We start from the raw sequence: 17773 nt of genomic DNA, 5'->3' as shown, positions 1-17773 counted from the left end.
ATGTCTGTGTAAGTAACTGAGGACCCTACGTAATTTACGGTGATCATTTAGCCCTCTCACCTTCCATGTTAGTAAGTTCAGCTCCTGTAAATTGCGTGTAGCATGCTCATTGCTAGCGTCAGTCATCCTGGCGGAAAAAACAATAGGATGCAGGCAGCCGCACCATTCTCCTGAGGGTGAACATCAGATAACACATTGCTTGGCATAGAGTTCAAAGTCCCACAATCAAAATAACCATCACTATCCCCAACTCTGTCCCCCCCCACCCACAGCAGACCTCCCCCAACCTGGCCTGATGGAACCCAAGCCCACCCAATGACATCAGATCTCTTTACCACTCCCCAACACCCCCGTAACCCAACGTATACGGTCCCCAAAATGATTCTCTCCAGAGCCTGTAAGCTAAAAGCGCAGGGGCAGACGTCACCAGCTAAAACAGGTATCGAACAGTCCAAAACCGCTTTGCTACTGCACCCCAGCGCCATGCCCCTTGCCAACGTTCAGTGCCAACACAAAATCAGTCTGATAAACGCACAGTGTCGCTCCCCCCCGCCTCCAATAGTGCCGCTCCCCTCAAAATTCCAACAGCAACTCAATCCCCCAACACAGATAACAAGCACTGTGTCATGATACTACCACCCCAGAAAAGGAGCACTCCCGGCTCCCTGTACCCCAAAGCCAAACCAGTAAGATCTCACCTAGTCGGAAATCCACAAAGCAATGCCAAGACTCAATCCATGCAGAGGAAGCACAGCACCATCGTCGCACCGTGCACATCACGACGTTGAGCAGCATCCCCCCGGAGGCGGTGTGCTGACCACTGCAAAGCGGTGACCAGGCTGAACAAGCGTAAAGTACTCAATCCTGCTCCTCCAATAGCGATGAGGAATCAAGGTCCCCCTGGTCTCTCCTCTGGCTGTTCCTGCGTTCTTTGGACCACTCCTTCAGGGAATTTCTGCAGCTCCCTGGGATCAGTGAGGAAATGTGAATGCCCTTGTCTGTTAATTCGAAGCTTCGCTGGGTATAGCATCGCATAGTCCAACCCTAGCTTGCGCAGCTGCTTTTTGTATGGTGCACATTGTCTCCTCTCCTCCTGGACCTTTGCAGTAAAGTCCGGATAGAGTGAGATGTCCATCCCCTCATATTGCAGCTTACCCTTGTCTCTAGCCAAGCGAAGTGCAGTATCTCTATCCCGGTAGTTCAGGAGCTTCGCTATGATGGGCCTCGGGTTCGCACCCGGCTTCGGTCTGGGTCCCAGTGTGCGGTGGGCCCTCTCCACAATAAACATCGGGGAAAAGACCTCATCCCCGAGCAGGGCTTTCAAGAGTTTCTCCACAAAGAGCTCCATCTTGCCAGTCTGTGTGGTCTACGCCACACCTGTAATACGAATGTTGGATCTCCGCGACCTCGCCTCCAAGTCCTCCGATTTGTACTGGATCACCTGCAAAAGCCTGACAAATTGCTTACGATCCTTGTCCCACTCCGATTGAGCTTCCTCCGCCTCAGTCAATCGTCGCTCCGCCATGTCAAGGCGCTCAGCGTGTTTATCCACCCGTTCCGACATGAGGTCCATGCGATAGGACAGGGCATCAATTTTAGTCCCAACCGATGCAATGCTGTCTTGTATCCCCTTCTCCATCGCGACCAGCATTTTGCGGCTATCTGAGCTGATGGAACCCTCCGAGGCTGCTCCCTTCGGGAACCTTTCCGGAGCCGGCATTTCGGACCCCTTGGTTCGGCGCTGCTCAAAGGTGAGTTTAGGTTGTGTCCTGTCATTTTTGCCCATGGCTAGTCTGGTGGACATGTAAGCGAACCTCACCGCAGGTGTCTGCAGCCCGTCGGAGCGGCCCAGTGTTCTTCACGGCTCCCACGTGGACCTCAAGTCCCAGGCGTCGGTTCTCCATCCTCACACGATACCAGGATAGCGGGGGGCCCATGCAACGGTTCGCACCACGCGCCACCAGCAAATAGTAGCACCCCACGGGACCTTGCAAACGAACACGTCACAGATCATAAGCGATGTGTCTCCCACACTCACAGCGTGACTCGATGAGGACTCAGTCGGTATCCCGGGCAAGGTGTTCTCGGTGTCTCACAACCTATCAGTGCCCAAACATTGGCCAAAGTACCTCAAAGCTGGTAGCCGAGCCCTCCTCAGCCGTCTGCGTTGGCCTTGACCTTCCCACCAGGCATAGTCCTGCAGCGCTGCACTAGTCGGCCTCAAGCGTAATAGCAAATGGCCGCCTCAGGGCCAGACCCGACTGCAAGATGGCGGTAAACGTGCGCTCGGGGGTGTGCCAGCAGGTCACCTTCAAAGAGCACCACAGTTCTGTGTTTGGTTAAGCACTCACCCTTGACAGTGCTGGAGGGGCGCGGATCTCAACAGTGGACCTGGCAGGAGAGGTAAGGTCACCCTCCCACGCCGCGTTTTCACATGGGACCCCCGGGGCCCCCGCAGTCTAACTCGCCGATCGTCGGCGCCTCGTTTCCAGGCCTCAGTCCTCCGAAGACTCAGCAGCGCGAGCAGTGCACCGACCGCCCAGCGGATCACATCGGCTGCCCAAGGCCTCACACGGCCGGGTCGGGCAGGTAAGGCGATGCGAGCGGGGGGGCCGAGGCGGGGTTACCGGTAGGAGCGTTCCCGGGCACTCAACAGCAGCCCCTTGGAAGTCGCTCACCAAGGTCCCGGGCCGCCGCTAAACAGGTCGCCTCCAGCGCCGTGGTCCTCAGCAGGGAGAGCGGAAGGCACGGGGATCGAACTCTCCACCCTCCGATCTCGGGCCCTTTCCTCCAGGTCGCTCGGGGCCTCCCAGGCCGCACGCAGAGTGACGTCGCCGGGGTTCTCCTTTAGGCGAATCCGCGGCTACAGGCCTGGTCCGTCACAGTCAGCGGCCTCCTCCGGGGCTCTCCTCGCGGCCGCCGAGCAGCCCGATTCCGGTCTGTCTGGGTGCTCCAGGCAGAGCAGGGGAGCGCACCACTGCAGCTACGATGATTTAGGCACTATGAGGATAATTTTGAAGGATTTTGCTGGGGCCTCGGCGAGGAGCTCAGCGCTCACACGTCCAGCATGGACGCCAGCAAGCTCCGCCCCCCAATCTAACTGTATTTTTCCCTGCTAAATTTTCTTTTTCTGCACCCAGCCCAACCCAGAACTATGGCTAAGGGGAAGGGAACCGGCTCCAAGGGCAAGGCGCCTATGTCCAAGAGCCACCTGCCTTGCAGCAGACTGCGCCTGCAGGGGTGCAGGCCCGGTCCCTTTTCAGCGAGGAGGAGGTGGCAACCATTATTTTTTTTGTGCAGCGCTACCTCCCCTTGACCTTGCTATTAGGTGACAGGCCTGGCTCCGGGTACGCTACCCAGGAGCGTCACCGCCAGTGGGCGAGGGTGCGCCGGGCAGTGTTTCTCTGCCCTGAGGTCCAGCGCACCCATAACCAGCTGATCCACCGGTGGTAAGACATCTTGGACCGGGAGCAGGACCTGCTGGACCTGCTAGGTGTCGAGGTCATGGGGCTTGGTGAGAAGCTAATACTATTGTGCTTTCTCTAGACTGTGTTACTGTTATTGCAAATATCATTTTTTCCGAATAGCAAGAATGCTGATGCTTACATTGCAGGTAAACTTAAGTTTAAAATTCTTTAATGAATGTTATTCTTCTAGCACAGGTGCTCGCCGCTACTAATCCTACTTTTTTGTAACTTTACGCTCGCTTGGGCTGATTGTGTAAGAGTTTACTTTAGAGAACTTAAGTTAGGTAATGCTAGAGGGACTCTAGTACTTCCTTTGTCCTCCTGTCACTAAGATAGTGGTGGATAGGTAGTTTAGTTATTTAGTATTAGTTGGTAATTTTTAAGCGGTCTGTGTGGTGCATCCTCCATCAAGTCATGTGCTGTTGAGTGCTGCTTACTCCAGTCCTTAATAGAACCTTTTGTAGTTTGTTTAGTGAGGGAGTAATAGGCTTAGCAGGACATCAGCAGCAAATAACCAACAATTAGGTGTATGCAAAAATGTATGCATGTGTCCTCATCCATGCATTTTTGAGGACTAAAATAAATGGAAATGCAGACTTATTGAACAATTGGGCCATCTGAATAGGTGGGCTAGGTCAGGTGGTACTTAGGCATAATATTCTGGAATCAGAATGGAACTCTGGATTAGTGTTCATAACTATAATAATTTGACGGTTTGTGAATTCTGTGATACTACCAGTTGATCAGATAAGATAGGTCAATTTTATTGCAATTGTTATTTCCCAAACATTTTTGGGGAGCGTTATTTTATTCGTTTCACACCAATCATCAATATTTGTCTCTTTCTATATCTTACATGATCAGCACCCAAGGGCAAGAAGACGGAGTCGGCGGGAGCAGCTGGAGAACGCCAGGACCAGGACCGCTTCTCTACTGAGGGCTCTGCTGCTGGCCCCAGTAAGTCTTCCTGTTGTTAATATTAATAATTATTTTCCCTAACTTTTACTGCACCTTATTTTTACGAACTATCATTTCCGTTTCCTAATTCTATTTTTTACCAAATCTTCTTTGATCTAGATTATCTGTTTCTAAATTCTTGTTATCCCTGCCTCTAACTGCCTCTCCTATGACTCTCTCTAAAACTACTATTATTTGTCTGTAGCTAAGCTTGCCCAGTTGGCTGCTCTTTATTTAAAAGGTTTTATTAAAACTCAGATTCACCAATAGCTCTAGCCACTGAGTCCAGTCCTTTGGGTTGGCCTCTTCTAGTCTTCTTAATCTTAAGAGGCTGTTTGACAATAACCACCAACAAAATGCCCAACCAGATATTTTACTATTTTTGATAGGATAGGACATGCTACTATTTCTACTTTTTTTTCAATCTTGCTAGTGAAAAATAGAGGTGGTGTTTATAGCATCTAAAAAAAGTGTAATGTTTTTTCTAGGCATATTGACCACGATCACCAGTGATGGGGCCAGTGGTGGGGCAGGCGACGCCAGCCAGGAGGGAGCAGTGGATGTGATAGCTGCCACAGGGGTGGGTGACCCAGCAGCAGTGGCGGGCGGTGGTAAGTTATACTTATATTCCTTACTTATTGACAATAGTAACACACTCGCTGCAAGGGTGTTGTGAAAGTTGAGAGAGACTAAGTTGTTGTGAACAACGGTTGAAGATGACACCCTTTACTAAGCATTAGAGCAATAGCATTAACAGCGGGAGTGGTTGAGTAACTAATGGCCTCTTCTATCTGACTTTAACTCAGCTGTGAACGTTTTATGGAGAAGACTCAGTCAGATCAGAATACCTTGATGGATGGGTTGAATGAAAAGGGAAAGAAGGATGGAAGGAGGGAGGACGGGCGAGATGTAATATATATATGACTGGCAGAGAAGGATGATTGGGATGAAAGCATAGGTGGTTGTTAGGAATCAGATGCAGGGGTGGTTGAAGGATGGGTGGAACTGAAGGTGAAATAAAAGAGGCCTGTCTGGGTGGGTGAAACTGTGTGGGTGGATTGCAAGAATCCTCTGGGGTGTTTCATGGGTCAAACTCAAAGGCAAACAAAGAAGGGAGAACGCATGAATGATGGTTTAAAAAACATGTATGTTGTTGGTAAAACAAACTAAGGTTTGTTGAGATATTAAGAAGCATTTTAGACATGTTTGTTTACTTTGAATGGATGGATGCCTGGGTGGTATTCATCATAGATAGCATAGGTGGAGACTGGATGAAGAGTCTTTGATGAGAATGTAAAGGAAAAAGTAACCGCTCCAGAGTAGCAAAGCCAAGGAGAATAGAGGTTGTATTTTCAGAATAGTCGCTTGACTCACAATTGTTTGCAAGCTCAGCATATATATTTTGTATGTATGATGTTATCAAGGGCCTCCCTCCGACTCCAAGTCCCACTCCCTACCTATGTTAATTTATTTTTGACTGTGTCAGCCTGCCATGGGTGGGCTATCGGCTGCATGGTTTCACAATCAATCAAATTCAAAACAAAGTACCTGATGTTGTCCCATATATAAGCAATGATGATTTGGACCAGATATCATCTGCCTTGTTGTAGTATAGTGATTCAGAAAAGGGGGTGGTGATGGACAGAGTATCTGAATTAAATAGAACACTCGTACCCAGTCAACAGGTCAGGGCTTGATCCATCACCATTTTTTAGCTCACTGCACCATGCCAGCTCAGAACCTGGCTACATGCAAATTAGTCTGTCCCTGGCCCAGTGCATCATGGGAACAGGGCAGACCAAACTACCAAGCCAATTCTTATACTGGAAAGGAAACAAGCTTCCGGGGACCGGTTTCTGGCATTACAGCCGTCTTCAGCCTGGCTTGCTTGAATCCGTGAGCAAGGGACTCACATCTGAGTATACCCTTCCACGCTTATGGTGGACAAAACGATTCAGAAAAGGGGGTGGTGATGGACAGAGTATCTGAATTAAACAGAACACTCGTACCCAGTCAACAGATCAGGGCTTGATCCATCACCGTTTTTTAGCTCACTGCACCATCCCAGCTCAGAACCTGGCTACATGCAAATTAGTCTGTCCCTGGCCCAGTGCATCATGGAAACAGGGCAGACCAAACTACCAAGCTAATTCTTATACTGGAAAGGTAACAAGCTTCCGGGGACCGGTTTCTGGCATTACAGCTGTCTTCGGCCCGGCTTGCTTGAATCCTGATGGTGCAGTGAGCAAGGGACTCACATCTGAGTATACCCTTCCACGCTTATGGTGGACAAAACGATTCAGAAAAGGGGGTGGTGATGGACAGAGTATCTGAATTAAACAGAACACTCGTACCCAGTCAACAGATCAGGGCTTGATCCATCACCATTTTTTAGCTCACTGCACCATCCCAGCTCAGAACCTGGCTACATGCAAATTAGTCTGTCCCCTGCCCAGGGCATCATGGGAACAGGGCAGACCAAACTACCAAGCCAATTCTTATACTGGAAAGGAAACAAGTTCCGGGGACCGGTTTCTGGCATTACAGCCGTCTTCGGCCCGGCTTGCTTGAATCCTGATGGTGCAGTGAGCAAGGGACTCACATCTGAGTATACCCTTCCACGCTTATGGTGGACAAAACGATTCAGGAAAGGGGATGGTGATGGACAGAGTATATGAATTAAACAGAACACTCGTACCCAGTCAACAGATCAGGGCTTGATCCATCACCGTTTTTTAGCTCACTGCACCATCCCAGCTCAGAACCTGGCTACATGCAAATTAGTCTGTCCCTGGCTCAGTGCATCATGGGAACAGGGCAGACCAAACTACCAAGCCAATTCTTATACTGGAAAGGAAACAAGCTTCCGGGGACCGGTTTCTGGCATTACAGCCGTCTTCGGCCCGGCTTGCTTGAATCCTGATGGTGCAGTGAGCAAGGGACTCACATCTGAGTATACCCTTCCACGCTTATGGTGGACAAAACGATTCAGAAAAGGGGGTGGTGATGGACAGAGTATCTGAATTAAACAGAACACTCGTACCCAGTCAACAGATCAGGGCTTGATCCATCACCGTTTTTTAGCTCACTGCACCATCCAGCTCAGAACCCACTGGGGCAGGGACAGACTAATTTGCATGTAGCCAGGTTCTGAGCTCGGATGGTGCAGTGAGCTAAAAAACGGTGATGGATCAAGCCCTGATCTTTGGACTGGGTAAGAGTGGTCTGCTTAATTCAGACACTCTGTTCATCACCACCCCCTTTTCTGAATCGTTGTTGTAGTATAGTAGTCAGGGCAGGGTGAATGTGAAATTGAGCAGTTGCCCTTGATGTAACAGAGTATGGCCAGTCCCACCCATAACAGAACAAGCATTTGCAATGCAATGGTCTCGGCATCATTAAAGGTAGAGCTATTGGCATTGCTCATGACATTTTTTTTCTTTAAATCAAAAGATTCTTCACTCACTACTCTGCACTCACTACTCTGCACTCACTACTCTGCACTCACTACTCTGCACTCACTACTCTGCACTCACTACTCTGCACTCAGCACTCACTACTCTGCACTCACTACTCTGCACTCACTACTCTGCACTCACTACTCTGCACTCACTACTCTGCACTCAGCACTCACTACTCTGCACTCACTACTCTGCACTCACTACTCTGCACTCACTACTCTGCACTCACTACTCTGCACTCATCACTCACTACTCTGCACTCAGCACTTACTACTCTGCACTCACTACTCTGCACTCAGCACTCACTACTCTGCACTCACTACTCTGCACTCACTACTCTGCACTCACTACTCTGCACTCAGCACTCACTACTCTGCACTCACTACTCTGCACTCACTACTCTGCACTCACTACTCTGCACTCACTACTCTGCACTCAGCACTCTGCACTCACTACTCTGCACTCAGCACTCACTACTCTGCACTCACTACTCTGCACTCACTACTCTGCACTCACTACTCTGCACTCACTACTCTGCACTCACTACTCTGCACTCAGCACTCACTACTCTGCACTCACTACTCTGCACTCACTACTCTGCACTCACTACTCTGCACTCACTACTCTGCACTCACTACTCTGCACTCAGCACTCACTACTCTGCACTCAGCACTTACTACTCTGCACTCACTACTCTGCACTCAGCACTCACTACTCTGCACTCACTACTCTGCTCTCACTACTCTGCACTCAGCACTCTGCACTCAGCACTCACTACTCTGCACTCACTACTCTGCACTCACTACTCTGCACTCACTACTCTGCACTCAGCACTCACTACTCTGCACTCACTACTCTGCACTCAGCACTCACTACTCTGCACTCACTACTCTGCACTCACTACTCTGCACTCACTACTCTGCACTCACTACTCTGCACTCACTACTCTGCACTCAGCACTCACTACTCTGCACTCACTACTCTGCACTCACTACTCTGCACTCACTACTCTGCACTCACTACTCTGCACTCAGCACTCACTACTCTGCACTCACTACTCTGCACTCACTACTCTGCACTCACTACTCTGCACTCACTACTCTGCACTCACTACTCTGCACTCAGCACTCTGCACTCACTACTCTGCACTCACTACTCTGCACTCACTACTCACTACTCAGCACTCACTACTCAGCACTCACTACTCTGCACTCCCTACTCTGCACTCACTACTCTGCACTCACTACTTTGCACTCACTACTCTGCATTACCACTCTGCGCTCACTACTCACTACTCTGCATTACCACTCTGCACTCACTCTGCACTCACTACTCTGCACTCACTACTCTGCACTCACTACTCTGCACTCACTACTCACTACTCAGCACTCACTACTCAGCACTCACTACTCAGCACTCACTACTCTGCACTCACTACTCTGCATTACCACTCTGCACTCACTACTCACTACTCTGCATTACCACTCTGCACTCACTCTGCACTCACTACTCTGCACTCACTACTCTGCACTCAGCACTCTGCACTCTGCACTCAGGACTCAGCACTCTGCACTCACTACTCTGCACTCACTACTCTGCACTCACTACACCTGTCCCTTTAGTCTAACTAAATATAATCTCCGATACCAATATGCCCGTGGTTATTATATATGTTTAAAGCCGCATTGCGTGTTGCTTGTCGGTCCATTAAACCAGCACGGCACTCCACTCTCTGCAATGGCCATGGCTGCGCTCGACAAACTTTTAAAATCAACTGTTTTACCATTTTAAAAAAAAAGTAATATTACTGCCAGTTTGGTCGTGATTGGGAAAACAAAAGCCGGTGCGCCCCCGACCCGCAGCAAGCGGCGTGACGTGAGTCTGATAAATGCACTGCAAAACACATTCTCCTTTTCAGCAAGTAAAAATATGTGATAAAATATGTGTTTAGCTCCATAATGCTGACGGGTGCACTAATAACAAACAAGCTTTCCCTTTTGCAGCAAGTAAAACATTTATCATAAAAAATGTGTTTAGTACGAGGATACAAACCGAGCCGACACCGGCCCAGCAGACAGACGAGCTGCATGCGAAACCTATCGTGGGGCGGGACTGACAAAACGAAACCTATCGTGGGGCGGGACTTCCGTTTTGTGAAGCCCGCGCCCACGGAGTGCCTGGAGGAGCACCGAGGGAGAGCCCCGCGGTCGGAGGCTGCACAAGTCCGGAGGGCCTTTGACCGGTGAGCGGGGCGGGGGGGAGAGAATGCCTGTATGTCTGCGTGTGTGTGTGCGACGGCGGAGGGGAGGGGTGGGGGGCGGGGTGCGACGGCGGAGGGGAGGGGTGGGGGGGGGGGGTGCGACAACGGAGGGGTGGGGGGGATGCTCGGTGCACGTGTGTGTGTGTGTATGCATGCGACGCCGGGGGTGGGTTCGCTGTATGTGTGGGTGCGTGCGTGCATGAGCGCTCGTGCGTGTGTCTGTCGCTGTTTCTGCGCATGCGCGTGTGGTGTTGCTGCTTCCCAGGAGACAGCAGCTGAGCGCGTTCGCGAGCGCGTGGCCAGCGGAAATCGCCTCCTTGAAGAGGCAATGCGCGTGGCCAAGGCTGTCTCCTGGGAAGCACAGTCCCTGACAAAAGATCTCGGCGGAGACGCGCTTCCGCGCGTTGACGCCGAGACCTAAAAATAAGATATATGTGTAGTAGTAGTCAGCTTCCCCACATGCAGACAGTAGTAAATAAAACTAATATGAGTCTGCGTCACAAGACAAGTATGTGTCTCGGGCGCAAGCTGACTGAGCTGGCATGCCGGCTACAGCCAAGTTACTTTATTTAGCTAAACAAGAGAGAAGAAGAAGACTTATGCACTACTCGAGTGAGTCCATAGTGCTAGTATAATGCCTGAAACTCGCACAAATGTTTGAGGCCGAGGAAGTGGGAGGATAGATATCCCAAATGTTATGCATGTCACTGTGCTTGCTAGTGCTACTGTGCCACTATGTTTAGAATTAATTTGTCTTACTGTTTTGCTAAGAGTATATTGGTTACAACAATATTCTTTTTTTTCTTGATAATGCAACTCCTTCCGAACCAACAAAATCTAAACTGGACAGGAAGGCGTTGGCAGCCATGGCCCGGTGCCTGAACCTGGAGGCCATCCAAAATTAATATTGAAGGATGGTGGCTCTGGCGGAGGAGGAGGCTGCAGCAAGTTACAAACTGTAGTTGTGTCGACTAGTCACTCGACACAAGCGTAACCTTTAGTGCTGTGAAAGGAGGTTGGTGAATACAATCAATGCTGGCAATTAATTATGATGGATTAGGTTCCTTTGGACACAAAATTGCAAATATACTAAGCATGGCTGAGCAAGCAGAAGAAGATCCTCGCCCAGCAAGCGTGTGATCAAATATTGGTGTCAATTTAATTTAGTCACACCTCAATATAAATCACACAGCCCGGGGGAAGATGGTTAGGGTCTGATGATTAGTTTGGAAGGGGGGTTTGGGGAAAGATTTGACAAAGAAAAACAATACTCATGGACAAACAACAAAACACAATCTTGGCAGACGACCATCATATTCATAAATCTGTTAAGGGAGAGAAACGAAATGCATGCATGATGATGATGATGATGACTTAATGGTTAATGATAAGTAGTACTTACTAACTAGACTAGTAGACAGTACAGGGCAGCAGTATATTATTAATTATTATGCAATTTACCATGCCTGTCTGCCCTCAGGGAGACCCAAATTGCATACATTTTTACTTCTGTTGTACTGGGCATACTTTTTAAAGCTAGCAAAGAAAATTAAAAAATAGCTGTGGGGATCAATTATAAGCAGAGAGCAAACAATAACACACAGTGGTAATGTTTGAAGAAAAATTGTTTATCAAATTATTTAAAAGATGATGGATGTTGATACTAAAGTGTTACTGTATGTTATCATGGTCAAATTGGGGAGTTGCATCTCATCATTCCTCTTGGTCCTCCCTTCCTTGGACGCTGCGTCTGTCAATCTTGGGTGCCACTGCCTGCCTGGCGGATGCGGATTGGTAGGTGAGTTGTTTTTCTCTGTTTAACACAGGGTAAAGACCGGCTTGTAAGTGTAGATGGAAAAACAAAAGGGATATTTAAAAATCAAGGAGAAAAAAAAGCATAAATTATGGAGGAGTGCAAACACTTTCAGAACGGCATGGCTAAATCATGGTGACTCTGTTGTCTGTTTCCAGCATTAGCCTACAAGAGCAACAGGACAGAGCTGGTCCACGACGCCCACCCAACCTCCGCTTAGCTTAGATTTTGACTGAGCCAGACAGAGCACACATGTCACATACACAGTATTTTCATGGTATGCACAGCTGTCGGTCATACCACCACTACTACACTTGTGACTCGACTCCACCACTACACAGACATGTAGCTCTGCTGTGGTTGTTGTTGACTTGTTTACCTTTTATGCCACTCATGAAATGCCCTGAGTTATTCTTCAATCATCTTCGATCCTACTGACTGACTGCGAAGATATTAAGTCACTGTGGTCATCATCATGGTGTTGTCCAACTCAGTCTGCAGTGTACAGAGTGAGTCCAGATTCCATATTCAAAGATGCAATGGATCGACCTGCAGTAGAAGTACAATTTTGTTATTAAACAACAAGGGAATCATTGACGTGAGTCACTTTTAATGTGTATATTAAATAATAGTACACAATGAATTCACTTCATGCACAACAAACAACAACAACACAAACACCAATCACTCAGACTCAGCATCCAATGCATGCCTCATTACCTGTTCCTTGTTCTCATCTTAAGTTAAGGGGCAGTCTCTCTCATCTCCGAAAGGAGGATAGATAGTAGTCATCATGCTCCACTTCTTTTGGAGGAACTCAACGAAGCAACATTTTCTTGTACTGTAGTCTCCTTCCAATCATCATCTGGCTTGAGGGAAATGGATTTAGGGCGAGTCAGGAGGATGGAGCAGGACTCGGAGGAGTGGAGTGGACATAAGTTAAATGCCCAGAGCTGCCAATCCAATATGGCAATAAAAAGACTAGACGATGGTGGCGATGGATTTGTTGTGATTCGAAGTTTCGAACCAGAAAGCCAGAGACACACACAAATAAAATTAAAATAAGAAGTTCAAACCCTACTTGTCACGGAGGTATAACTTGTCCTCAAACTCTGGTGGTTCAACCAGAAGTAGGTAATCATCTAAGACACTACTTACATCACCTAAGTCGCTCTCGTCATCTTCCTGTGTTGATTCACGTATTTTGTAATTCGGTGGTATAAAGTGCTGATTCATTTTGATCATGGTTAACCTCTCCACGTTTTTGGGTCAGAGACTGATCCTTTTCACTGTTATAATGGCACCAGCAGCACTGAAAACATGCTCAGAAGAGACACTAGCAACAGACCAAGCCAGATAGTTTTCCCCAGACTGCTGAGCACTGACCATTGGCCCCTATCCCCATACCAATACAGCAATGGGTTTTGATCAATGCAGACCTCTGTTGGGTCATCCAGATAGGCCTGGACCATCCACTCGATGTTCAGGGGTGCTCCACTTTGCTGGGCCTCTTTTGTTTTTGCATCAGCACTGCACCTAGCAAGCCCTTGCTGTAAATACCAATCCTATGCCCATTTTACTGTGGCTGGTGGTGATCCGGTTCTTGCTGTTGTTGATAGCGTTGGTGACAGCTCTGAGCCAAACACACTGCCCTCAGGCTCTGAAGTTGAACTTGATGCCGGATGCCCTGCTGCAGTACTTGTTGTGGGTTTGAGTAGCAGGCCTTTAATTACCAGCCGTTCATTTTCCAATTTACTGGCTGCCTCAGCTATCCAAGTTTCTTACTGAGCAACATCCACTTCTGAAAAAGGAATTAATGTCTTACTGCTCAGTGCCGATTTGTACAGTGTTGTGATCCAGAATTGTGGCACAAATGTAATGTTTTTTTGAAACAATGCGAGTTTGCACCCTTGTATTTTCAGCCAAGCGACGGGATAAGCTCTCCACCAACTCATATGCTTTTAGTTTTTCCTCCACACCTGTGTACGTTTCAGACACCTCCTTCAGCTGTTGCTCTAGCATGTGCAACAATGGAATAGCTTGGCCCATAGCACAGTCCTCGTTGCTGACTTCACATGTGAAGAGCTCGAAAGGAAGTAGCATCTCTATCAGGCATTTACCTAGGCCCCATTGGTTCATCTGAAGGGTCATTGCTTTCAGTTGCATCCCCTCTTTGAATCCATATTCATTGATTGGTCTGTACTGCACACACAGACGTTCAAGCATGTAATAAGTTGAGTTCCAACATGTTGGCACCTCCTGGATGAGTGCTTTGACTGGCATTCTATACTCACGTTGAATGATCCTCAGCTGCTTCTGGGGTTTAAGAATGGCTACAATGTGTGACATAGTTTGACCAAGCTTTCCCCGACTAAAACTATGTCGACAAAGTTGAGCATATAGCAACGTTCTCCTCCATACTGCTAACGGAAAAGAAGTTCCAAACTGGGGAGGTGAACTTTCTTGCGCTGCTGGAGGTGCCACTTGCAATGCCGGAACTGGAGTGTGTGCCTGGAATTTGATTCCATGCAGTACCACTACTACTTACTGAAGTGGTGGTTGTGCTGGATGTAGGTCACTGCCGGGCCTTTGCAAATGAAAATATGGAAGCTGGAGGTGGTGTTGGTGTTACCTGTCTTGGTGGTATCCGTGCCACATCCCTCACAGCAATTTGGGATAGGGTAATAATGTCGGTCTCCATCTCCACTGGGCCGGGAGTGATGTTTGGCCCTTTGACCCTGTCGCCGCTCACACCGCACAGCTCCTCGTGAGTGCGCCCAGGCTTCGCCGCTACTGCCGAGTCGCTGCTTCCTGTACTTTTGTGCCTCCTGCTCTCAGAATTGCTTGTTTCCCTGATTGTGCCATCCCCTCCCTCGCCGTCCCTCGAGATTGTTTCTCCCGCCAGCGCACCCCCCCCCGCTCCCCGATCCCCGCCGCTGCTCCCCTGCGGCCCCGCCCCATTTTCCTTTCTGTTCCTCCCCTCCCTTCCCATTCGCCGCCCGGCTCCCGCCTCCCAGCTGCCCCTCCCCCCACTTCACCATTTATGGCGGAGCCCACGCGTACGCTCAGCATTCACGCGCAGTGGGCGCACCGATGGCGCACCGAAGCTGGGCTAAGAATGTTGCACTGGCTGCCTGTCAAGGTCAGAGTAACATTTAAATCTCTATGCATCGCTCATCAGGCCTTCTGGAAAATGGGACCAGAAATCAACTGTTCTTTGATTTCCCCTTATCTGCCCAATAAGGCGCTTCGTTCCTCGTCTGCATCTGTGGCTAAGACTCCTAGAATCTTTAAAGCCAGAGCAGGAGGACGATCCTCCTCTTATAATGTATCAAGACTATGGAACACCCTCCCTCTGCACATGAGAAGCAATTCCAACCTAACCAGTTTTCGGAAGCAACGTAAAACTTTTTTGTTCCAGTAACCAGAATCTCTGTTGTTCGCCTAAGGGCAATTCTGTTTTTGTCACAGCGCCTGGACGCCTGAGGGCAACTGTAGCGCTTTATAAATTTTATTTTAATTTCATTTCATTTAATTTCAAAGGCAAGCTCGTCTGCGCCCGTCCGCGACTGGACCGCGCCCAGCGCCAAGACCCCTGCTCCTCGTCGATGCCAGTCCACACGACGGACCTACGACGCCGCCACCCTCAACGCACTCAATCCCGACTGGAACCCCGCCTGCTACCGAGCCACCCCGAAACGCACCCTCGGACCCTTCACCTGCCAAGCATGCAAGTTCACCTGCCTCCAGACCTGCACCGCACCCAAAAGACCAGGCACCAGCAAAAACCACTTTAAGTGCATCCTGCTCAACACCCACTCCGTCCACAGACACGCCGTCGAACTCTGGAACCTGCTAGACACAACATCACCAGATGTTGCCTTCCTCACTGAAACCTGGATGAACACCTCCTCAGCGCCCGACATCGCCATAGCCATCCCGGACGGATACAAGATCACCCAGATGGACCGCGCCAACCAGACTGGAGGAGGCATCGCCATAGTCCACACGAACACCATCCGCATCACGACCAACTCCGACGACACCTTCACCGCCGCCAAGCACCTCCACTTCCAGATACACACCGACCCCAAGACCACCCTCAGAGGCACCCTCATCTACAGACCCCCGGGACCACGCACCCAATTCAGCGAAGATATCGCAGACTTCATCAGCCCGCACGCCCTCCCCTCCGCTGACTACATCCTCCTAGGGGACCTCAACTTCCACCTGGAGAAAAACAACGACACCAACACCACCACCCTGCTGGACAACCTTGCCAACCTCGGACTCAAGCAACTGGTTAATCCCCCACCCACTATGCCGGCCACACGCTCGACCCCATCTTCTGCTCCAGCAAGCACATCTCCTTCAGCCACTCCACCGGACTTCATTGGACGGATCACAGCTGCATCCACTTCAGCTTCAGAAGAACCACGACCCACCACCACCCGCAACAGGTTCCTCGCAGGAGCTGGAGCAAGATCACCGCCGACCAGCTCACCACCTCCCTCAGCCTGAACCCTCCCGCCAGCGCAACGGACCCCAACGAAGCAGCCCGAACCTTCACACAGTGGCTCACCAACTGCGTTGACGACCTTGCACCACTGAAGAACCCTCCCAGCAGACCCGGCAGCAAGAAAGCCTCATGGTTCACAGATGAACTCAAATCATCCAAGAAAAACTGCTGCACCCTTGAAAAAGCCTGGCGCCACGACCAGACCACAGAAAACATTACTGCCCTCAAGAACGCCACCCGCAAACACCACCAACTGATCCGCACCACCAAAAGGGCAACATTCAAAGAACGACTGGGCAGCAACACCCACAACAGCAAGGAACTCTTCAGCATCGTCAAAGAGTTCTCCAACCCCAAAGCCGGAAACAACGACATCACACCCTCACAAGACCTCTGCAACTCCCTCGCCATCTTCTTTCACCGCAAAATTGCCGACATACACAACAGCTGCGGCGCACAGACCGCGCACCGAACCACCGAACCAACGCCCCCCACCACCACCCTCTGCACCTGGACCCCGATCAGCACCGAAGACACCGCCCGCACGATGAACACCATCCACTCCGGATCACCAACCAACCCCTGCCCCCGCCACGTCTTCAACAAGGCAGACTCCATCATCGCACCCCAACTCCGGGACATCATCAACATCTCCTTCATTTCAACACCGCCACCTTCCCGGAGAGCTGGAAGCATGCCGAGCTCAGCGCCCTCCTGAAGAAATCCACCGCGGACCCCACGAACCTCAAGAACTTCCACCCCATCTCGCTCCTCCCTTTTCCTGCCAAAGTCATCGAGAAGACCGTCAACAGACAGCTCGCCACCTTCCTCGAGACAAACGGATCCCTCTACCCTTTGCAGTCTGGCTTCCGAGCCAACCACAGCACAGAGACCGCCCTCATCGCTGCCACCGACGACATCAGATCCTTGCTCGACAACGGGGAAACAGCAGCCCTCATCCTCCTGGACCTATCTGGGGCGTTCGACACTGTCTGCCACCACACCCTAGCACAGCGCCTCAACAACATCAGAATCTAAGGAAAGGCTCTGGAGTGGATCATCTCGTTCCTCGCCGGAAGAACCCAGAGAGTCCGCCTCCCACCGTTCAGATCCGAAGCCACCGAAGTCATCTGCGGCGTACCACAAGGATCCTCACTCAGCCCCACCCTCTTCAACGCCTACATGAGCCCCCTCGCAGCCATCGCACGCCAACACAACCTCAACATCCTCTCCTACGCCGACTACACCCAGCTGATCCTTTCCCTCACCAACGACCTCGCCACCGCCAGAGCCAGC

At 50.1% G+C, this 17773-nt stretch overlaps 1 protein-coding gene across 1 annotated transcript in view; it reads left to right on the top strand.

Moving 5' to 3' along the window:
• The first annotated feature begins 3504 nt into the window (after positions 1 to 3504).
• LOC147727253 (uncharacterized) overlaps positions 3505 to 17773 on the top strand; it is a 72663-nt gene continuing 58394 nt past the window's right edge. Inside the window, exons 1-2 of the mRNA XM_086963600.1 lie at positions 3505 to 3514; positions 4332 to 4424. Coding sequence (XP_086819726.1) covers positions 3505 to 3514; positions 4332 to 4424 — 103 coding nt within the window. The remainder of the gene's footprint in view (positions 3515 to 4331; positions 4425 to 17773) is intronic.

This window comes from Lissotriton vulgaris, chromosome 3_1 (genome assembly GCF_964263255.1).
Source record: "Lissotriton vulgaris chromosome 3_1, aLisVul1.2, whole genome shotgun sequence".
NCBI classification, from domain to species: domain Eukaryota; kingdom Metazoa; phylum Chordata; class Amphibia; order Caudata; family Salamandridae; genus Lissotriton; species Lissotriton vulgaris.
Note: the sequence above shows the minus strand (reverse complement) of the source record. Positions and strands in the feature narration are given on the sequence as shown.